We start from the raw sequence: 23,579 nt of genomic DNA, 5'->3' as shown, positions 1-23,579 counted from the left end.
TCCTTTAGGCTTAGTTAATTTTCTGTTGCTGTGAAGACACCATGACCAAGGCAACTTGCAGAAGAAAGACTTTCTTTGAACTTGTAGTTGCAGAGGGTTAGAATCCATGATTATCATGGCAGAGAGCATGGCAGCAGGCAGCATGGTGCTAGAACAGTAGCTGAGAACTCACATCCTTATCTGCAAGTACAAGGCAGAGAGAGCTAACTGGGAAATGTTGTGGGCTTTTGAAACCTCAAAGTCTGCCTCCGGTGACACATTTCCTTCAACAAGGCCACACCTTATTGGAATTTTTCCAGGGGCCTGTCCTGAGAAGATTCCTCCCAGAGTCCTGGGGAAGACACTGTGTCCAGTGTGGGGTTATCTGTGGGAAAAGAATCTATGTACACTAGTTTCTTACATCCATTTACTTTATTTCCTGTAACAAACTTCTATCTACACAGCTGTAGTTCCATCCTGACATTCAGTTCCTCTCTGTCCCTTCTTTTTCTGTTCTCTCATAGTTTTAGTAAGCTCCTATGCTTTTGATCTCATCTTCGTCTTCAGTTTCTCCATCCATGCTCATTTCTTCTCTTCCTACTCTCTTGACCTTATTCTCTACAAAAGATCTGCCTTGTTCCTTTCTCTCCAGCCATGTGACTCTGCCCTACCATCTGCAGAAACTCTGCCTTGTTCTCTTCTCCTCTGGCCACTCTGACCAGGAATTCTGCCTCCCCTTCACTTGCACCTGGATATGCAAAAAGCCCTATTGTCTTGAGTCACTTGCTCTGCAGTGCTACTAGGCCTGAAGGAAAGGGATGGTCTGAGCTTCATTTGCACAAGAAACAAAGCTATGCATCTACAGTCCACCTGTCTCCTAGGCTCTATAGGAGTGTTACCTAGTGGATCAGCAGTAGGTCCGAGAAGCTTATTCTGTTTGCTATATGGCCTTAAGTAGTATATGAGCACACAAGAATTTCATAGCAAAAGACAGGTTAAGTTCTTGTTATCACCTGCACAGAATACAGAGCTGGCAGTCATTGTCATGCTCCTGTTCTTCTGGAGACAGTGCTTTCCCATGTCTAGTTATGTACATAGTCCTTTCCCAGGGCAAGAGTTATAGGTGCACCCTGGATGTCAGCCACCCTGCAAAGGAAGTGGCTCAAAGTGCATACTTCCAACTCTCGTCATATGCTGTTCTACCAGCTTAGACAATGAAAAATAAAACTATGTTGTGAAGCTGAAATAATTCTAGTCTGCTTTCTTGTTTGTTTGTTTCTTTGTTTGTTGTTATTTGAGGCAGGATCTCACTTAGTAGCCCTGGCTGGTCTAGAACTCACTCTGTAAAGCAGGCTGGCTTTGAACTTACAGAGATCCACCTGCCTCTACCTCCTGAGTGCTGAGATTAAAGAAATTTGCCACCAGGTACTGCTAGACTGCTTTTTGATGAAAATATGTTCATATAAAACAATTGCTTTGCTATTCTGTTGGTTTTCTCTTTTGTTTGTGGGGTTTTGTTATTTTATTTTATTATTTTTTATGTTGAGAATGAGGGATTGGAAATCTATGCTGCTTCTGAGTAAACATTGGCCCTTGATGGAGGCCAAGGATCATGGCTTGACTGTGCTTGAGTTCTCCTGTCAGTCAGTAGAGATGTCTGAGGCTGGGTGTAAAAGTAAGCGGAAAGAAGTAGATTTCCCATGGTTGAGTGGAGGCTCTGAGATGGCACAGCAGTTTCCTCAGCTAATCTTCCCAGGGTGAGTGCTGCATGATTGGAGGGAGCAGTTGTGTGTGCACAGGGTGGGGTGAGAGCTTGTCTTATCTTGCCCCTTGCTGGATTCTTAAGATAGAGATATGTTCAGAGACAGTTGAAAAAGATGGACAAGGTTCTCTGCTGCTCAAGAACAGACTGCTGAGATGAAAGGCAGATCAGAAGAGAGAGGGAAAGGGGTGTTTCTGGAAGCTTCAGTCCATTCAACTAGGCCCTGCTGTATGTGTGTATATATGTGCATGTCAGTGTGTGTGTCTGTGTGTGTGTGTAAAAGCAGGCTGCCTGGGAGTGCTCCTCTGGGTCCTTGAAGTGGTGGTGTTTTGGAATGTTGTCACTTGGCATGTTCTTGCCTGCTGTCCAGGCCTGTGCAGGTTGACATTTCTCAGGTGCCCGTGTCTACTTGGAAGAAGGCTTTCCTTCTTGGAGGGAAAGATGTCTTTGAGGCTCTGTGAAGGCCCTGGGGTTGCTAGAGACCTATCTCTGCCTCACTAGCTTACCAGTAGGGAAAGGAGATGCCTTGAAGTGACGGGGCTCTGGGAACCTGGGAGGTTGCGAAGGTGGCCCTGCAGTGGGGGTGAACTGTGGCCTCTCATACCATCTGTTGTCTATTTGACCTTCCTCTGGCTTTGCTGGATAGTAACCCTCTGAGGTGGTTAATTCTATGTCTTTCTCTACCATTAGAGGCGCTCAAAATTTGTTGATGGATCAATCTCTTTCTTTTTTAAGATTTTTCCCTGTGATGAATAATTGTCTACTGTTTACTTGCCTTCAAGTTTTTTCTTTTTGAGTCAGTAAATATTTTAGTAAATAAGTGATTGACATTCCATATTTGGTTGATTTGGGCCCAGTTCGGTATAGATTGATTGTCCTTCGGTATATACACATGTTAACTAATATACACTGCAGGTATTTTTGTAATATTTTAGCAAACTGCAATTAAATTTAAATTGCATGTAGATAATAGATCCAGTCATCTAAAAAGTATTTTTTAATTGTAACAAGCAATAGTGTTATTCTAATTTTATTTTAAGATGATATATATTGGCTAGAAAAAAAACTATATAGGAGTGAAAGCAGGAGGTCTTGATTAGATATGTATCGATGTAGTTAAATTTTTATTTGATTATATTGAGTGAGTTTGAAGAACTTTATGATGAAAAAATTCCCCAAAGAATTGAATGTAATCTGTGTTTAAAAATAAAGGTCTTAAAAATTGATTTATCCTTCAAGAGCTGAATATATGAACCATGCTTTGTTTCTGATTTATGACCATCAAAACTAAGTTGTAGATTCAATAGATATTTTATAATTTGTCCTCCTGTTAAACTGTGCTGTATCCACTTAGAAAATTAAGTACAAGAGGAAGGTTCACTGACTGCTAGAAACGTGCTGTCTGCAGCTGGCCTTGATCACGTGGTGTCCAGTGTCTGGCCTCCCTTTTGTTCCCATCTTGCATCTCTCCTTTATTCTGCCTCTTTCCAGGGAAATCTGTTTTCCTTCTTTGGTATTGTCTTGAAGAGAAAAGGGCTCCATCCAGGCCCACAGGACCTGACCCACAGGGTTATCCATTGCTTCTCTTTTCTTTTGCTTGATTTGCTGAGGTACCTATTAGTGTTACATCAGATGGTGTTCTGTTGAAAGCCCTGCAAAGCATCCAGTGGAGAAGCATACATGACTGTATCCACCCCAAGGTCAGATGTTAAGTTCTGCGTCTGCTTTCATCCTAGTAGCAGTAAGACAAATGGGACCATCTTGAGAGTTAAGTATGTCTGTCTTTGGCAGATGAAACCAACTGTCCCTTTTAATATATGTTTAAGTCATGCAAAATATATGTATTTTAATCATATCAATTTAATTACACAGTATTATTGCTTTTCATCAGAACAAGCTTAGGTGCAACTTATAAAATATATTCCCGTAGCTGTTGAGAAGAGCAGTTGCTAGGCTGCCAGGTGTATTTTGGGATTGATTATGCATTGCAACAGTTGTAAATTTTTTAAAATGTGGTATTTAGGAGTCGTTTTTATAGACTGATCAACTTCCCTTTTAGCATATTTGAATATCTCCCTGAAATGACTGTTTGTATTCAGGTTGGCCCCCAGAAATGTAGCAGTCCAGGCATAAGAGAAACTCCAGCGAAGGGATGATGGATTTTGGGAAGATTCATGCTCTGGTCTTTTTAGTGTTGGAATCTTTATTTTTTTCCTCAGCGTTTCCAGCCTTTCTTTAGGTTAAATTTGTTTCATTTGAGAATTGGTTTAGGAAATACCTAGCCATAGTCATGCAAGTGCATTTTAAAATGTTTACAATTGCCTATTTCCCAGCATTAAACACAAAACCACCCTTAATTTAAATGCATTTTGTTCCTGTGCACAACTATTAATGTTTTGAAGCTACTTCGAAAACCAAATGTTCTGGATTAGGGTCCACATAATAATGGAGCATGCTTGTTTTGGTTCTTCACAGAGGTTTGTTGTAAGAGCTTAAAATAAGACTGCAGCTAATTTGTGTGGTGCACGATAACTGTTTGTTTAATGTAAGTGCACCCTGGATCTCTCCTCTCTGATCAGCCTGAGGAATTTGCATGCTGCATAGCAGCCATCTTCTTTTATACTTTATTAAATATCTGTCAATTATAAATATCAAGGTTTTACATTAATGTCAAGATAGTACATCAAAAATTCATGGAATATGTGACTTTTTCCAAGGGTATTTAATACTTAATGCATTTGTGTCATTTTTCTTTTCAGAGATATTGACAGGTTTTATTAAGTGTTTGTTAGGGAGATTTCATTTTTATCAAGGGACTATAAAGAGAAGCTGCATGCTAAATCAATTTTAAAAGCCAGAATATCATTCATTTTTCCATCTTCAAACACTTATAATCCATAGATTTTATTTAAATTTCTTCTTGGTTTATTTTTGTTTTATGTGAGTGATAGTTCATGACAGAACTTTAATAAGGATCAACTATGCTGACTGTAGTGGTTTTTAATTTCCTTAAGCATCACTACCAGACCCATGCAATATGGTAAATTCTTCAAAATGTCATACTTACATATTTAGCAATATTGCTCCTTTTTATTGAGGCCACACAAACAATTTTAGATATTAATCTTCCCCAAACATAGTGATTATTTTGTACTAGGCACAATATTGCTGTTTCTCAAGGAGGATGCCTCCTTTGAATGGAAAAGGGAGTTGAGTGAGTGCTTTAGAGGGTCACCTACCAGGCTTTGCATTCAGATTCTAGAATTATTTTATTTTCACTGTTTTTTTTTTTTGTTTTTTTGTTTTTTTTTTGGTAGAGGTAGAGTTTTATATATAGTCCAGGTTGGCCTCTGTTTCCCAAGTAATTGGGACGACAGGGATGTACCACCAACCCTGGCTTTAGAAAGTGAGTCTGGTGCTCCCTGTCTGATCACAGCGGTGCTGGTTGTTTATTTCCCAAAACCTCAAGTATTCATTATGCTCAAGAACAAAAAACCGTTGATTACATATGATTCAGAAGAAAACCTACGTCTAGTTTCAGAAGCTGTTTACTAGGGTGTGGGGTGGAGCAGTGAGTGAGTCATCAGGGATCCAGGTGGCTCCTATTGGGCCCCTGCCTTGGAAGCTTGGTTCTTGTGTCCATTTGAGGATACTCTGTACTCCATCTCACATGGATCTTTGTCTGGGAAACTAGAGCCACTAAAATCAATTGGCCACCAAGAGTGAGGTTCCTCTTTGAACTGGCTGGAGGATCTTTAAAATGCTGGGAAAGCTGTCAGGGTAAAGACAGGTTTGTGGTAGTTTACTCTCAGAAGGGAGCCGAGGATTCTTGCCATGTACTAGGAGTTTGAATATTTTCATGGGACATTTTAAAAGCTTTCAGTTCACTTCAAATTAATTTTAGACAACAGTGAAAGTGGTTGGTTAAAAAAACCTTCAATCTAGGTATTAAATGAAAATTGTTTGGAATCAACATTTGTCTTTGTTCATTTTTTTCACAATAAGGGAAGCTATTTTCAACATTAAATATTAAACTTTAAATTAAAAAAATCATAGTTGAATTATTTTTTATATTGAATACCCCAAGATCCTTGAGGAGTACTGTATAAGCATGATTAGATGATTAGGTGTGGGTTTTGTTTTTGATTTTGGTTTTTTAGAAACATGATTTTATTCAAATGACCTGAAACCCCTGTGGGCTACCACAGTGTTGCTGTAGTGTTGCTGGTAGGGATTGCACGCACTCTTCCATGCCTCCAATAGATGGCGCTGGCGTCACAGTAGTGAGAGCCCTGCAGAGGAGGGAGCCACTGGCCACCTCAGTGCCACATTTTGCTTCACTCTGTTAAGTTCATGTGTCAGTGCAGACTGGCTTTTATACTAGAATCTTGTATGCTAGACATACCCTGGTTTTTGAGAACAACTATTTCTAATGGCTTCTGAAAATATTATATAACCACAGAGAAAAAGAACAGTCAACTTCTATCTGATAGTATACTTACACATTTTTATTGAGGTTTTATTTGTACTGATTTCTATTAGGACTGTTAGGTCATGTGGGATATATGTAAACTGTTAGAAGGAGCGTGTTGGCACTAACCGTTCACCTCTTGGCCCTGGAGTGGTCACTCATGTTCCTGAGGAATCCAAGCCTGTCTGAAGATACTCAACTGTTGGTAGAGTCTTCAAGTCCTTTTGAAAACTGAAAATTGTCATCTTTTTTCCTACTTAATATCAGACTTTTGAGGAGGAGGAGGAGGGTGTTAAAATTTGAGTATTTCTGAAATTTCACATAGGAATTTACCAACTTCAAAAAGGCTGTAGTAAATGCCATAGTTGAAGTGAATTAAAATATTTTTTTAAAAATAACATTTCCCCATCTTTTAGACTTTGAAAAGAGACATCTGGGGTGTGCAGAGTTCTCAATAATATGATACTGTGAAATTTCATTTTATTACAAGAGAAAGGAAAATTTATCAATAAGATCCATTTTCTTTACTATTTTGAAGTTTTTCTGTTAATTCTTACTAGGTTAGTTTTAGGAGGAGAGAGGGTTTTATGCTGATTTGTATGTTTAAATGAAAACCTGGGCTCTGTCTTGGCTAAATTTTATGATTAAGAGGAAGACATACCCCTTGCCCTCAGAGCACAGCATACACTTACTTGTCTCTGGAACAGACGTGCCCTATTACTGACCTTCTCAGGGTCAGCGTTTCCTGAGTCAGACTGGAAATGCCATGTGATGGACTATTTTGTATGTTGTCTTAAAGTCTCATTTAATTTCACATTGTTAGTACAGATATTCATTGTGTCTCATTTTGTGTTGAGTTCTAGCTGTAGCACAGGCAGCTCTAACATTCTTGATCCTCCACCTTAGCCTCTCAAGTGCTGCTGTTTACAGGTGTGTACTGCTACACCTGACTCATTGTGCATCTTAAAGGTTGTTTTTACATTTGACTTTTCTTCCAAAGGGTTAAAATGAGGCTAAGAAGAGGGAAGAAGCAGGCACCTGGGAGCTAACACCCAATTGGCCGCCTTTTGTAATATATAATTTGCCTAAGATTGTGCACTGAGCACAAGCTTTTGTTTTCTAATTGATTTGCGGTTTGAGCCACTTTTACCTCATCCCCTACTGCCCTACACACAGTGCCAGCAAGCACATTACAGAGAGCGATGATGAATTACAGTGCACTTGTGGTGCCAGTACCTGGAGTAGGAGTTTGTGCTGCACGGAGCCACATCAACAGGCGGAAGGATCGGCTCTGGCAGAATCTTGTCTCTAGCTCAGAAGCCACCATTTGTTCATCTGATCACTGCTGCAGTCCGTCTATCCGACTGTAATTGAAAGTAAAGATTAAATCACACTGCTACAGCTTCTCATTTCTTAATTGAGACAAAGTTTTAAGTGCTCAAAGGTCTAAAGAGGAGGGACTTGTGAAGAAGGAATGTGAAACTACAAGATTTTCTCCTGTGTATGACATTTTGGATATTTTATTAAATGTTCTTTTGTCTAGAAAAAGAATAATTTAAAATAATGCTGGTCTGTTTTACCTTTATCTTACTTGTAAGATTCACTTCATTCTCATGAGACTTTGCTTGATTTCCTATGTTTGATCCACATTTACTGTGTAAATAATTCACTTGCATGTAAGTCGATTGTCATCAAGTGATATAAGTTAGAGAGTGTGAAAGAAGCTCCAGCACACTATAGGGCCTATAAATGTTGCTTTTTGTTACATACAAAGAGATTAAAATCTAGCATAAGGCGTGAGGCCCCAAGATAGGCAAGCCCTCACTCCTGGCTTTGCAGGCTCTTGTGCTCCCTTCAGAGCTGGTGCTCACAGCAGTGGGTGTGTCTGCTTTGTGAAGGCAGTCCACCTTAAACTGTTGTGTGTGGTGTCTGTGGGTTCCGGATCGAAGTGTGAAGGAGCAGATTTATGGCGGCCGCTGGGCACAACAAATTAAGTTGACAGTGATGTATGAGGGCACAATAGCACGCTGATCCCTCAGTCACGCTTCTGGACACCTCCTGCTTCCTTTGGCTCTTGTTAGGGTCTGTTAGCAGCTAAATAATGAGATTCTGTTGACTGATTTCTGTTTTCCCTTTTTCTCTTCTCACCTCTGCTTCCTAAAACTACTCGTTCCCAGACCCATCCTCATGCCAACAAACTGCCCTTGAAGGATTCTTTCACTTACGAGGACTACAGGTTGGTGTAAGGGGCGCTGTGTTGAGGGTGGTTTCTGAGAAATGCAGGATCTGGAGGTGAGGGAAGCTCATCAGCCAGCAACCTGCTGTGACCATTACTGTGCCACGGTGCTGAAATAGGGCGGTCCCAGAAGCCACAGTGAGCAACTTTGAGAAGCACTAGCATTTTGACAGCCACTTAGAAACTGCTGTGACCCTGTAATGCTAGTAGTTTGGTGGAAGTAGCCACAGGGCTTTTGACCTTAACATTAGTGTTAAGTATTGCTAAAGGAGTTTTTTCTCTTTTTGAGTAGATCATGTTAGTGGGAAGTGGGGATTCTTTTTGCACAAAAAGTTAATGCACTACACAATGTAATAAAAGTGTCATGTCCTACATCTCATACACACCTTAGAGAGGAGAGACAGCATCCACTTGACAGTGAGGCTTAAAACAGGGTAGAGTCAGCATTTGGGTGAGAAGGGGAGCTGCCTGTGGGGACCTTTCATCACCTTGTGCTAAGGGCTGAGACCTCTGCTGCTTCTGCTTCCTTGTAGCACTCTTCCTTGCATAGGCTTCATTTCCTGCCCCTCCTTCCCTCAATCCTGGATTTAGTTCTAAATAGTACACAAAAGACTGAAAACTGAACTATTCCATGACCCCAACTATCTGGTTGCGTGCATTCTGGTACAGGTGACTTTTAGATGGCTCACTCTTAATTCTCTTACTTTCTTTCTGTTACAGGTGGGCAGTCTCTTCAGTTATGACGCGACAAAACCAAATTCCCACAGAGGACGGCTCCCGGGTGACCTTGGCCCTGATTCCTTTATGGGACATGTGCAATCACACCAACGGCCTGGTAAAGATCTCCTCCTGGGGTTGAGTCTGGAGAGGCCGCTGAGCTTCTGGGTGGATGTTCTACTCAGCTGCCTGTTTCCCCTTGCCAGCTCCCACCAGGAGGAAAAGCAGAAGCAAACCCTGCTGCTTCCTGCCTCCCTCTAGTAGCAGCTGGGTGTCCTCTTCACACTGAAAACTGAAGAGGCCAGGCTTAGGCCGCTTGGAGAAGCGGCAGCAGCTGCACTTGTGTGTTCCGAGTCACAGCCCTAGCTCTCAGGCTCATTCTCCTGTCTTACTGGACCATGGACTGAGTGGACGCACCACTCTGCTATTTTAGTCTCTTCCAAGTGTGGGTTTATTGAAGGACGCTTTTCGTCTTTCTGGCTTTCTCTCTTACGGCCCTTTCTTTTTTTTCTCTGCTGACTCCTTTCCACCCCTTGCCCCGCTCTGTTCCTCACCTCTTTGATTGACCTGCTTTGCTCAGGAGCCCATGTGTGGGGAGGTTTGTGTGCTAGGTTCTGGGCACCAGTGCAGGGCTGCGAGAGTGAAGACAGGATGCATCTTCCTGTGGCTGATTTTTGAAGGAGGAGGGCAGGTCCTGCTCCTCCGCATTCTTGGGTTTCAGGCAGTGTGAGGCTGAAGCTTTCCCTGTGCTGAGGACTTCCTGGTCCTCAAAGGTGGGGGGTGACAAAACCCAGATCATTCTGAAGTCCTCAACACTGCTAGTCTGCAGGGTGAGTTGGGTTTGATTCCTGCTTCGCAGTGCCAGCTTGCTTTGTTATTATTAGCCATATTATAAATAGATTAGAGAAATGCTGAAAATGATTATTTCACATCTATACAGCGGCCAGAGCACATGCGCTCTGCACCAAGTACTCAAGACAGACTGTCCTGCTAATTCTGGTAGTCTTTCAAATCTTAATATTTAAATTGTAGCAAGGAAGAAGAATTACACTTTTATAATTACATTTTTGTCTTAATTTAGATATGCTTAATTTAATTAGCAGGACTAAGAAATAGCATGTTTTACGTTTTCATTAATGAATATAATTTTACATTCTTTGTCCTTTTTTTTCTCCTTTAGAGATATTTTTAAACGGATGATAAGCTTGAAATTAAACAAAATTTTAAGTAGCTTTAAATATCTGACCTTTGTATTTTCTTTTTCCCTCTTTATATGAACTGGATCACTGTTTCCCAAACTCAGTTGATCATTAAAGTTTATTTTCATTTCCAATGTTAAAAAATCAGAAAGAATTACACAACACAGAAGTCTGTGGTAAAGGAAGCCCTTTACCCTAGGTTATTTCCCCTAGAAGAATTTCCCCTAGGGTCCCAGTCTCCTCTGGTTTACTAGCTACACAGAAGGGCTACAGCTCAGGGCTCTGCTCTCCTGTCCTTTGACATGTTCGTAGGTGTGCTGACTTGGGCCTTGGTGTTCTTCCCCTACCAGCATGATAAAGCTGTGCACTCTTGAGATCAGAGGGCTCTTGGCATCTCTTCTCTAATGGTCTGTGTGGTTGTGATTGACCATGGCTCTCTGCTGACCCTCGGGAGGTTTGTTCCTTGCCCCACACACCTAACTCAACACCTTGGCTGATGTGTTTCCTTTGTCATAAGGTTTCATGGGACACTGAGTGCAGCAGGATTTAAGGAATGGAGTTTTCAAACTGTAAAACTGTGTATCATCTGTGACCAGTTAGCTGCTTTGTAAAGTGAAATGCTTGAACTCAAGCTTGTATTCCCCCGTGTCTGTATCGATTCTCCTTGTATTGTCAGGCTGCCCGCCTCACAGGGGAAAGAAAGGTGCACTGACCAGTGCTGTCTGCTTTGAACACTAGTCCCGAACCCTCAGGAAGGCAGGAACAGTGCTGCCTAGGATTTTGGAGAATGTGAGTGAAGTCCTTTGCCACCTGGAGAAGCAGGTTTTAAGAGGTCACAAGGCCCAGCCCTAAGTTATAGAAAATAAGTCCTATGTGGGAATGGAGGCCAGAAGTCAAGGTTGCAGGGCTTCCTCTAGTATTCTCCACCTTGTATTTTTGAGACAAGGTCTCCCACATTAAACCTGGAACTCGTTGCCTTGGCTAGGCTGTCTAGGAGGTTGCCTGATCCCCACCCCCACCCACTGTAGTGATGTTAAAGTGGCACACCACTATGCTTGAGCTCATTTGTTTAAGTTAATGTGGATGCTAGAGATCCAAACCAGTTTCTTGTGCTTGCACAGCAAGTGTTTGAACTACTGAGCCGTTTCCCTCATCTTGGAAATGCGTATCTGTAAATCTTGCCTGATCTGTCTAAAATGAACAGAATTGACAGAATTCCTTTCTTGAAGTCATTCTGTTTACCTGAGAAGGATTCTGCTAAGTGGTATTTGCAGGGCATGGTGTGTGTGAATGTACATATATGACTGTCGGTCAGTGTGGTAAAAATCTTTCAGGGCCCTTCTGTTTAGCTATTGAAAATGTTTAGATTCCAAACTTAGAGCAGAAGCCCAGTTTTCATAACCACGTACAGGTCTCATCTGTACTACCGCTGGCTTCTTGCTGACCCTAACACCATTACAACCCACCTCAGAAACTTTGTGCTTGCTGCTGCTCCTGCCCAGATCAGACGCTAATGAGGCTCAAAGTTATTGTCAAGTGAGGCCACCCTGAGTATTCTTTGTAAGCTACGCATTACCTTTTTCACATAAGCCCCCTTCTTGTCCTCTGTGCATTTCCTGCATTGCCCATGCATTATGGTCCCATCTTTTTTTTTTTTTAAACAAAGTCTTTTGTAGCCTGGACTAGTCCTGAACTTGCTGTGTGGTCATGACCTTGTGCTCCTTTGTCTGAGGGAGTCACAGGTGCTCTATGGCTGCCTCCACCCATTGTTTTGGGGATCCATTAAGGCAGGGTTTTTGTTTTTGTTTTTTCTTTTCTTTTCTCTTTTCATTTCTTCATTTGTCATATTCTAGTATTTGGTCCTTTGAACTCACCAGCATACACACTCTGGCCTAGGACAAAACAGCAGGACACACGGACACAGCTGTGATCTGTTTCTTCAATTTTTCCACTGGCTTTTCCAAGTTGAATCAACAAGTGTACATTACTTCATTCTTCCTTCATACACAATGCAAGTAATAGATACACAGTAGGAGGAAATTGAGGAAGGATTGAACTGGTCATGTCCTCAGTATGCTTGAGTGAGCAATTGTGTCACACTTTTCCTCCTATGATGCTACGTAGGTGAGTCTTTGATTCTCCAGGATGAGTGAAGGGGACCAAAAGGAACTAGACAAGTTTACCCAGTCTAGGAGGTTGGCAGTGTTCAGGGATGGGGCATCAAAATGCACTGTTTACCACACTGGGGGCCTTGTCCCTCCCCTGCCTTGTCCCTCAAGGCAGTCTTTTCAAAGGCAGTGTCAGGCATTAGGGACTGTCCATCAAGCACTGGGGACTCTGATTTGAAGAGCACTCCTGGTCTCCTGGAGGATTGAGGAGGCAAGTGTGCAGATATATGTGGTGGCAGCTGGAGAGGGCAAGATGAAGGGAGGTGAAATGGGGGAAGGTGCCCCAGAAAGAAGACAGGTTTCACAGTCTCAAAGCAGAGCAGGAGTTAAAGGTAGCTTCTCGCAAGAGGGAACAGGACAGTGGCCTATATGGTAGAGAACAACGTGTTCTGAGGCCTCCTGGGAACTTGGCATTGTCCAGAGTCACTGTGTGGTCAGCAGAAGAACTATGGTACAGGAGCTTATACTACTCAGAAGGGCTTTGCAGATGCTGGTAAAGCAAGGGTAAGAGCTGTAGTCACCAGGGGAAACTGAATAAAAAGATTCAAAAGGTGATTAAGAGTTCCTGGGCAGTTAAGAGTGCAAGATGGGTGTACCTGGAAGAGACTTTTCTGTACTGTCTGTGCCATATGGGCTTAGAAACACTCACATTTGTATCTCTTAGCGGAAAGAGAGGAAATAATAACTCTTTACTTTGCCTTTGCTTACCTGAAAGTCATGGGTGACTTTGTAATTACAGAGGAAAATGTGTCTGTAATGTAGAAGCAGCCCCTTTTCTTGTCCTCTTCATTCTTAGGCGGGTGAAAGAGTCCAGGGCCTTATGCAGTGCTCCACCACTAAACTAGACTCTGCCCCCACATTGATGTCTCACTACAAGTTATATAAAAGTAACACTTCTAAGTAAATACAGGTACCCCAGAGCACCTCCCCTTCCTACTCCGTGTGTGGGCCTGCAACTTTTGTCATCTGTGGAAACCTTTCTCAGGGCTCAGATGCAGTGATTTTATAGTAATGTGTTTGGTGGAGACCTAGAAGTGGTGCACAATGGTTCAGACCTACAGTCCTTGTGTCCATGGAAATGAGACATCCTCAGCAGCTCTTTGCTGGACCCTTGAAAGTCTCTGCTGCCTTGGTGCAGTGGGGAGGGGCTTGGACCTGCCTAGGCTCAGTGTCGCAGGCTCTGCTGACTCCCCATGGGAGACCTTGATTTGGGGGATGTGGGGTGGGTGGCTTGGGAGGGAGGGCTGGGGGGTGGGAGGAGGGAGGAGATGGGATCTGTGGGTGGTATGTAGAGTGAATAGAAAATTTCTTAATAAAGAAAAATGAAAAAAAAAAGTCTCTGCTCTCCCTCTAAGCACCCCTAGACATCTTTGTTCTGAGGGGTGCTTGCCTTATCACCCTGTCTTTCTCTCCTGCCTAGATCACGACTGGCTATAACCTGGAAGATGACCGTTGTGAGTGTGTAGCCCTGCAGGACTTTCAAGCTGGAGATCAGGTAGGTTTCAGCATTCTGTCCCTAGCTGTGAGCCAACCTGTGGGCACTGAGGGGTGGCTTTGGTCATCTTAAGAGGTATTGGGCGAGAAACCCTGTCTCGAAAAACAAACAAACAAACAAAAAAGGTATTGGGCATAGGGAGGAGCTGGGACACTGATCCTTAGGATTGTTTTCTGACCAAATCTTGAGACGGAAAGATGCTTTGAATTACACTGTGTCCACAAGGAAAACTGTGCAGCTCCTTGTACACTTGCATCACTATATGTGACACTGTTAGCCCAAATAGATATTACTTTACAATACTGAAGCAAATGTTTGGTTTCATAAGCTGCATTCCTTTATAAAGAGGTGGGATTTAGGTAGCTAAAACCTAAGGGAATTAGAACAATCATTTCTATCCTCTCGTACTTTTCACTGTGGTATGTACATTTTCTTATCTAATAATTTGGATGGAGGCACAGGTAAGTTTCCCAATAATTTTGAAATATGCATCTATAAATCTCTGCATTTATCAGTTGCACAAACCAGCACACAATGGAGAACCAATATAGGAACAGACACTGCCTCCTGCTTGATCTGCTCTTGAGAAAAGTTCAGACCCCTCTGTTAGTGTGAAAGTGCACGGGCTGTGGAAGTGGGTTTCTGACAGGAGTGAATTTAAATGCCTCTTCTAGAATGTCCCTCTGTTTCAGAAGGAAAGGAAGACATGGCACATCCTAAAGAACAGTTTAAGAGGGGGCTGGCTGGGGTTGGATGAGAGGCTCAGCAGTCCTGGGTCAGCATCTTCATGTGCCCCCTCTCCCCTGCCTAGTAGTAGACATATGTTTGGCTTGCCTCTCCTTAGATAGTTTGGGAAGTTAGAAGGGTTGCACATCCTCACGTTCCACACATCATGCTCTACGAAGTGGATGTGTGGTGAAAAGTCTGTTTACTGATGGAAAATAGTATTGCTCTATAGAACTAAGCCTTTGCTCTGCTCTGTTTGAAGAATACACACTAAGTTTGTTTTATGTCCTATTTTTTTCTTTACTACATTTACTCAGATTTACATTTTTTATGGCACTCGGTCAAATGCAGAGTTTGTGATCCACAGTGGATTTTTCTTTGACAATAATTCACACGACAGAGTGAAAATAAAGCTTGGAGTGAGTAAGAGCGACAGGCTCTACGCCATGAAGGCCGAGGTCTTGGCTCGTGCCGGCATCCCAACGTAAGTAGAAAAAACATGAGTTGGCTCTTTCCTGTGGTCCGTGCAGTATTTCCATTGCATAGTGTTTAATTGGTGTGTTAATAAAACTTCTCCACAGTACTGTGTCTTAATCCCTTTATCCCCGTTACACAGCAAATTTAGACCTTGGAGCTGTGTGGTGATTTAACAGCGCTTCCAGATAGACATAATTGTGTCGCTAGCAGCGTTCACAGCCAGTTCCGGGGAATATGGCCTGCAGTCCTCGTTAAGTTAAATAAGTGCTCTGGTATCATTAATGTCTTTCACCTTGAAAAGGCTAATGACCTGGATCAATTTGTTTTATTTAATTCTTTGCCACCATTAGTTTCTGTAATGAAGTCATGATCCTCAGTGATTCCATGAATTTCTGGTTAGATTCTTTAAAATTTTCTTGCATTTGTGGTGTGAAATGGTAAAGAAGATGAGAATTATGATTTATTAGTCCTCCAGGGAGTAGAGGAACCATTCTTAATGAAAATGGATTATCTGGACTTTTTTTATTGAACTTGTCAATATTTGATTAATGATAAAGTGTGAACTCAACATGAATTATTGTTAATGTGTCTTAAGGACTGTGGGTGTGTTTAATTCTCTCACCATGAGCATGTGGCCCGAGAGGCAGCAGGCATGCTGGGAGGGGTGGCCAGTGCCTGGCAGGGCCTCCCCACCCACCAGCTTCATGCTTTCCGAGTGCATGACTTTGTTATGTGAGGCTCAGCTCGGCTCTCCTTGAGGACCCCTGCTGTGTGTGGACCTGGGCACCTTCCTCTGGAAGAGCTGTGGTGCTGACCTCAGATTTTTGTTTTTTTCAGATCCAGTGTTTTTGCATTGCATTTTACTGAGCCACCCATCTCTGCCCAGCTTCTGGCTTTTCTCCGAGTATTCTGCATGACTGAAGGTAAAAATCATTTCAGATGAAAACAAGATTTTTTTTCTTATTAAACTGTGAAAATGTTGAAGCATTGTGTGTGGGGGGGATCAGATTAGAGATAAAATTCTTGAAATGGGAAGAACTTTTTGGTAGAGGGAAGTTGGCGATATTGGAGAAAGAACTAATCTGTTGTACACTGGGATGGCAGAGTCCAGATATCCTGAGAGAGTAAAGAATTCTTCAGACAGCTGCTGTATTAGACAGAGTGTTCCTGGACACAGCTAGCTGCTTATTTCCGACCCAGGAAGGATTCAATCCATGGATTGCTCACCCATTTTCATAGTGCCTTAGAACAAGTCACCAGAGCTCGCTGTGCTTTTGTTCTCCATCCTAGAGTGCTCCATTTGTAAGGGATGGGGCCTGCTGTCTTAAGCTACCTTCAGTCCTGTGCAGAATGGCTGGACTAGACAATAAGTGAGTGATTGACTGAACAGAGAAGTGGTTTTCTAGAACAAAGCTGCCTGAGCATTAGGGAAAGTGCAGCTGGCTAGAGCAGTCCATTGTGGCCACAGAGAAGTTGCTGTTCCTTACTGTCTTGCCCCCATCTCTTGTGGGTTCAGGGCTTGACAGGGAGCTGGATGTGCAAGAACATAGTCCTAGAATACAGGTAGGCAATATGGACGCTTTTGCAGACCCAGAGTAAGACAGGGTAACTGTCCGTCCCTGGAGAGCAGAGCAGACACCTTCCAGAGATTTACCACCACTCACACAGGAGCTTTTGTGAGCACAAGCTAGGATGAGCTGTGGGATTTTCTTCCATATTTAGCAAGAGAGCGAGAGACGCTGATAATGGCAACCCCTGCAGTTTGTGCAGTGCCTCATGCTCAACATGGTGCTTCCTGTATTTTCATCTCCTCTGCCTTGTGAGCTCTTTCCTGTGGCATTGATGCTGTTTCCAGTTCAAAGAGTATGGGAGCTTAGGCAAGGGCTTGACTTGAACAGCCTTGACTCAGAACCAACTGCATTACTTCCAGAGTCCACACGCCAGACATCCCCATGTCCCTGCTAATGTGCAGGTAATAGAATTCAAGGAGCAGTTCTTGCTGGAGACAGTGTCTTTGCATGTGGGGAAGGAGGGGAGAAAGGTAGAGCAGTAGGATACTCTCTAAAGAGTGTCCTCTTTAGATGGACAGACTCAGGCCACTTTGGGAAGGGGAGTGACTTGGGAACCTCTGAGGAAGGATGCCTGGTTTGGTCTAGGGTCAGGTCAGCAGCTGTTTGTATGTTTTGTCCCCAGTCATGTGAGCTGCGTCTAGCTTCTCTGCACATCTGCTGAAGAGGAAGAGTAGTCTCTGCCTCCCACACTGCAGTGTGGGCTAGGGGCTAGGAGGAGTGACAGCAGTGGCTTAGCACTGAAGAGTTCTGGAACGAATTTTCTGCTTCTAAGGAAGTGGGTTTTTCTTTTTTCTTTTCTTTTCCTTTCTTTTTTTTTTTTTTAAATCTCTAAACAAAGGTTATAAACTGACGAGTGAAGTATCTAAAACCCTGAATTTTACCATAGAACTGGATAGTGATTTTTTAAAGCATCAGATAACATGCATTTTTTTAAAAATCATTTTATGTCTGTTGCTGTTCTTGAGTTTCTTTTCAGTCATCAGAAGACAATTTGTCATGTCAAGACAATTGATGTATTCTTTGAATTACTCCAACTAATACTAATAAAAGTTTGGTTTGCTGGCAGCTCAGCTCCTCAATTTGAATTGTAAATAGTGACAGCTGTAGGGCATTTTGCTCTGAAAGAGATACTGTCTCACAGTTACATAAGAAGCATGGGTGTGTTTGTTGAACTGAAAAGGATGGGCAGGAGATAAACTGCTCAGAGCCATTGCTAAATTCTTTGTTCTTACATATATTTTTGAAGGTGGTTGAGAGGTTGTGTTTATGTGTAATTTAAATTCCTGATAAGTGAGAGAGAGGCTCATTTTTCCTTGACTAAGATTTCTGTAGTCCATGTATTTGTTCCTTCCTGCCTTTGGCCTATTTGTTACAAGATGGGGCACATAATTACCAGTTGGAGGGTCCCAGGGTGATAGTGACTCTCCTCAGTGTCTTTGAGACATTTTCTTTTCATCTTAATTTATTTATGTATATGGCTTGTTTGCATGTATGACTATGTATCATGTGTGTGCAGTGCCCACAAAGGCTAGAAGGGAGTATTGAATACCCTGGGACTGTTGTTATAGATGGTTGTAGGCTGCCATGTGTGTGCTGTGACTTGAACCTGGGACCAGTGGAGGGCCAGCCAGTGCTCTTAACCCTGACCCACTCCTTCAGCTCCATCTCAGTGTCTTTTTGACTCAGTTGGCAGGACTGAGGGCATCACTCAGGGTCTAGAAAGAACAGTTCTATGATAGTGGGGGATGTGGCCGTAGAATGTCTTCAGAAAGAGTGAACCCATCCGAAGGCCTTCAGTGTCCCTCTTGAGAGAGTGGTGAGTGGGGTGCGTTTGTAGTGCCGAGTCTATACACTGCTTTCAAGGAGGCCTCATTTACCTCCTGGCCTGGAGCTCAGCTCGGTTCTGCTTGGAGAGTCTGAAAGAGGCTGGAATATGCTGATGCTGTGGGAGAGCAAGAGGGTGGCCTGTTCAAGTGAGGGCTAAGCTGCTGCTTCCTGACTGGCTGCTGTGTGTCTTTCTTGTAGAGGAATTGAAAGAGCACTTGCTAGGGGACAGTGCCATTGACAGGATCTTCACTCTGGGGAACTCCGAGTTTCCTGTCAGCTGGGACAATGAGGTCAAACTTTGGACATTTCTGGAAGATAGAGCCTCACTTCTTTTAAAAACATATAAAACGACAATTGAGGTAATTAGATCAATGAATGAAGATCATGTTTTGTTGTATTTCTAGTCCTTAATGTATTCTGATTCTTTGCAAAATGTATATTTGACATTCTTTATTCGGTATCAGTGTTTTTCTATCATGTTTATACTTAACAGCATTGCTGATTTGTTGACAAATTTTACAAATTTAGTACTTTTTTTGGTTTTTCGAGACAGAGTTTCTCTGTGTAGCCCTGGATGTCATGGAACTCACTCTGTAGACCAGGCTGGCTTTGAACTCAGAAATCTGCTTGCCTCTGCCTACTGTGTGCTGGGATGGCATGTGCCATCACTGTCTGGCTCAAACTTAGTACTTTTAAAAACTGCTTTTAATTCATATGATGCCACAGACATGAATTTGTATTTAGCTTAAAAAACTTTATCACCCTCCTATCCCCGCCCCTCTCTCACCTTCTCTTTTTCTTTCTTTTGATCCAACATGGTGCATTACTAGGGATTGAACCTAGGGCCTTGCATGTCAACAAAAACCCCAGTCCTTCTCTACTTTCAAGGCAGAGCCTCACGAAAACTGGCCCTGAACTCTGTAGCCCACCCAGTCCTAAACATAGAACCACCCCGTCTCAGCTTCCTGACTAGCTAGGATGACAGACTGTGCACCAGGCCTGGCTAGAAGGCTCACTTGTCTCTTAGTCTTTAATTCATGTCCTTCACCTTGGGCCCAACATGAAGGCTCCAGTCAAGGTGATTAAAGTGAGTAACGCCTTCCATTTTGTGTTGGCTCCATTTGACTTGGCCTTTGTTTTGAGAGATACAACTTACTGTATGCGATTCACAAGTCAAACTAGTTTTGATGGGCACATCAAGTTACCAGGTGATCTGAATAGCTTCTTAACCCCCTCAGGCTGACCTGCTGCCCTTGGCAGCTTTGCTGATTTAGAGTTCTTGTCATTAATTTGGTGTCACCCCCCTCCACCTCCAGGAAGATAAGATTGTCTTGAAAAACCCTGACCTGTCTGTCCGTGCCACAATGGCCATCAAATTGCGCTTGGGTGAAAAGGAAATTTTGGAAAAAGCAGTGAAGAGCGCAGCCATGAACCGGGAGTACTACCGAAAACACATGGAGGAGAGGGCTCCGCTGCCCAGATACGAGGAGAGTGACCTGGGACTCTTGGAGGGCGGTGTGGGGGACTCTAGGCTCCCTCTGGTCCTGAGAAAGCTGGAGGAGGAGGCAGGTGTGCAGGAGTCTCTGAGCCTCACGGAGACTGTCAGCAAAGCCAAGGCTGCTGAGAACGGGCTCGTCAATGGGGAAAGTGTGATCCCTAATGGGACCAAAGAGTCTTCAGGCAGCATGGGCGAAGAAGCAAAGGAGCGGCTCTGAGACGCACTCGTTGGGAATCCAGTCAGCAGAAGTTGTGGACAGCCCACTGCATCGCCGTGTTCCTTGTTAACATTTTTCTTTTCGCAGAGAGGAAATATGTTTTTGCTGCTTTATATAAAAGTGATTTTTAAGTTATTTTAAAGATCTAGCTTCCCTTTTTGATTAAGATTGCCATCTTGCTTCTGGGCTGAGCTAGTCAACAGTGACAGAGGGAGGAGGAGGAGGAGGTGCCTTTGGGAGACTGTGCAGACCAGTTGTAGACACTGGAGTCTCTTCCTGGGGAAGAGTTGAGGTCCTCCATCAGCTGTGCTCTGTAGGCCTACCATCCTTACTCCAGAATGAAAGCTGGGTCTGCCTCCTGCTGAGGAGCCAAGGTCGGACTCTAGGTGTTCAGCAGACAGTGGGGATGAGGCACAGTGGAAAGAGAGCCAAGGGAGGTCTGGGCAAATCTTTTTTTTTTCCTCCTTAAAAATAATATCCCCAGTACCAAAAGACAAGGTAAGGTGGCAACCTGATTTTTAATGGCTTAAAATGTTGATGATGATCTTAATTATATAAATACACACATATATCTAGTGATTTCTAAGGATTTGTTTTCTTTTTGTGTTCTGTTTTGCTGTATTAAAAACTTGTCCTTTTCCTGAAATCAAAGTAGGACTTGTGTCCTCTTCCTTAATTTTAAATGCTGACTCTGATTTCAGAGGTGCACTGACTTCTTCCAGTGATGGCAGTGGACTCTCGCAGACACAGCCGACACAGCTTCATGCAGTGGATTCAGGATGAGGTGGCTCCCTGGCTTTTCCAGTTTTCACAGGCTAGAGATTTTCAAAGCTACCCTTTTGAGTAAAACCCCTTATTAAAAGACAAACATGACTGGTGTTTTTGTTTGTTTGTTTGTTCCTTTTCTTTGGAAGTAGGCAGGCCCTTTGAGTCAAGCTTTTATGCAGACCATCATGCCACATATTCTCTGACCACTTGGGGACTTTTGCCATGCCACGGCCTATGTTCATCACAGACACAGAGACTTGATGGGAGCATGCCTGGATGCCCAGAGGCCTGCAGCAGCCCTGTCCCTTCTTAAGCTGCCAGCGGGATCCCAGGCCTCAAGGATCACAGGCCACAGAAAGAAGAGGGAGAAGAGAAGGTTGGCTTTCAGGGGATGTGGAGGGTGGGGCAGTGTCCCTCTGGAGGAGTGGATGGGATCTGTCACCAAAAGCATCTAGTTTTCAGGCTACTGATTCATGTCCAGTTTTCCTTGACCATACATTTTTATGTCATCAGTGACTTCTGAACTGACAAAGACAGAGCTCATTTTGAAAATTACTGTGTAAATGGTTCACTGTAGTTTGATAAGAGCTGTAGAGATACAGGTAGTGTGTAGCATCCATGTTCCTGCTCTGAGGAGACATGGATACGATTTGCTTGGCTCTCTGCTCTGGGTTCAGGTGGGCAGTACATTGGGCAGTGTACCTTAGACCTCAGCTGGACAGGCTCACCTGCTGCACTGGTTGCTAGTACAGGCTTGTGTGAAGCGGGGCCCATCTGTAACTACCTGCTGCTGTTATAAGAAGATGTCACGCCAAGTCTCTTGTCAGCCTTATACTGGGGACACTTTACCGTCCACGGGGAGTTTGCATACTGATCTCTGTGTCCTTGAATCTTCTAGTTAATGCTGCTGAAACAGTAAGTTTTGCATTAATTTGCTTGTAGATAGTGTTTTACTAGACTAAAGGCTTTCAAGCCTCATGCTAAAAATGTCTTGTGTATACTCCGTGTACAGTCCTGGGGTAAAAGAACATTGTAGCACAGGGTAGATTGTAAACTGTTTTCTGGGGAAGAGAGAAAGGATTCCAGCCCCAGTCCCAGAACACCTTTGACAGACATGGTGACACCCATTACTGGGGCCCCACAGTCTATTCTGTCCATCACTTCTCCATCACAAAGTCTGTGAGCCATTGGACCACCAAGTGACTGTGAGTGTGACGTCCGAAGGCAGAGTGGCTGTTGAGCAGCACTGCTTTCCAGAGGCAGAGGCTTCCCTCCAGGGACTCTTGAGGGGAAGCACAGCTACTTTCCTACCTATTCACAGGCAGAGTGCTACTACATGGGACCCCAGAAGCCACAGTGTCCCCATTCAGAAATGGAGGGTATTGAAGAACCAACCCTCATTGCCATATGTCATGAAAATGGATCTTCCTCTCACATCATGTTGAAGTTTTCTTTCTCCCTAGAGCTGTTGGACAAGAGGCTGCTGAGGACAGTCTTAGAAGTGCTGCACCACCACCTGACCTGTAAGAGCATGAGGTTCACTGGCCTAAAAAACACCTACTTTTCCCTACACACTGCCAATCGATTGTTTTCTCCCAGTAGTTTCTAAACAGGCTCACTAAGGTGCACTTCATGTTTTAAAGAGAGACAGGGCAATATGTTAATAATATCTCCAGGCTCTCATTATATACAGTGTTGCTGAATTAAATATTTACTTAAAATGAGAAAACTGGGCTAGGGATATAGCTCAGTAGGCAGAGTGCTTGCCTAGTGTACACATGACCCAGGGTCCAATCCTTTGCATTGCATAGTGGGGTATGGTGGCACACATCTGTAATCCCAGCACCGAGAGGGTAGGGAAAGGAAGATCTCTGGCCTGCATAAGACTCTGTCTCCAATTAAAAATAAATAAAAATGTCAGGGGTGCTGGAGAGGTGACTGGGTGGATAGTATTTGTTGCAAAGTATATGGATCTGAATTTGGATCACCAGAACCAATGTGAAAAGGTGGATATAAAGGTGTATCTTGAGATCTGCTTAAAATCTCCACAAAGTACCTGGAGGACACCCCAGACTAGCTGCCTCTCTAATGACCTTACTTCCCAAGAAATGACAGCGTTCTTTCTGCCCTTGAACCCTCTCCACCTTTCACTCATGCGAAGTCCCTTCTCCAGGATGGCATTAAACAAACTGTTACTACAGTGTCAGTGTTGCTAGGACCTTTCCAGACTGTCTGCATTTGAGTCCGTTAGCAGGGCCATAGCCTAGGAAGTCAGGTGGACCTGAAGTAAATCCTGACACACTGCCTTTACCACTGCCTGGGACCCAGAACAAGTGTACTGATGCCCAGGGTGGGATTATAGTTGTTCTCTCTCCTTCTCTCTCTCCCTCCCTTCCTCACCCCCCCTTCTTCCCTCCCTCCTCTCTCTAAGGTTTTGTTCAGGCCATGATCCTCCTGCCTCAGCCTCC

General features: G+C 43.4%; 1 protein-coding gene across 1 annotated transcript in view; it reads left to right on the top strand.

The window, feature by feature from the left end:
- Positions 1 to 21,216, top strand: part of Setd3 (SET domain containing 3, actin histidine methyltransferase) — a 69,543-nt gene extending 48,327 nt beyond the window's left edge. Inside the window, exons 7-13 of the mRNA XM_052738930.1 lie at positions 8,390 to 8,448; positions 9,169 to 9,283; positions 13,953 to 14,027; positions 15,071 to 15,237; positions 16,068 to 16,153; positions 18,827 to 18,987; positions 19,945 to 21,216. Coding sequence (XP_052594890.1) covers positions 8,390 to 8,448; positions 9,169 to 9,283; positions 13,953 to 14,027; positions 15,071 to 15,237; positions 16,068 to 16,153; positions 18,827 to 18,987; positions 19,945 to 20,343 — 1,062 coding nt within the window. The 3' untranslated portion in view covers positions 20,344 to 21,216. The remainder of the gene's footprint in view (positions 1 to 8,389; positions 8,449 to 9,168; positions 9,284 to 13,952; positions 14,028 to 15,070; positions 15,238 to 16,067; positions 16,154 to 18,826; positions 18,988 to 19,944) is intronic.
- The last annotated feature ends 2,363 nt before the right edge of the window (positions 21,217 to 23,579 follow it).

The sequence above is a fragment of the Peromyscus californicus genome, unplaced genomic scaffold (genome assembly GCF_007827085.1).
Source record: "Peromyscus californicus insignis strain IS unplaced genomic scaffold, ASM782708v3 Scaffold_15__1_contigs__length_86483966, whole genome shotgun sequence".
Lineage (NCBI taxonomy): Eukaryota > Metazoa > Chordata > Mammalia > Rodentia > Cricetidae > Peromyscus > Peromyscus californicus.
The sequence above is the reverse complement of the archived record's forward strand: the minus strand, read 5'-3'. Positions and strand labels throughout refer to the sequence as shown.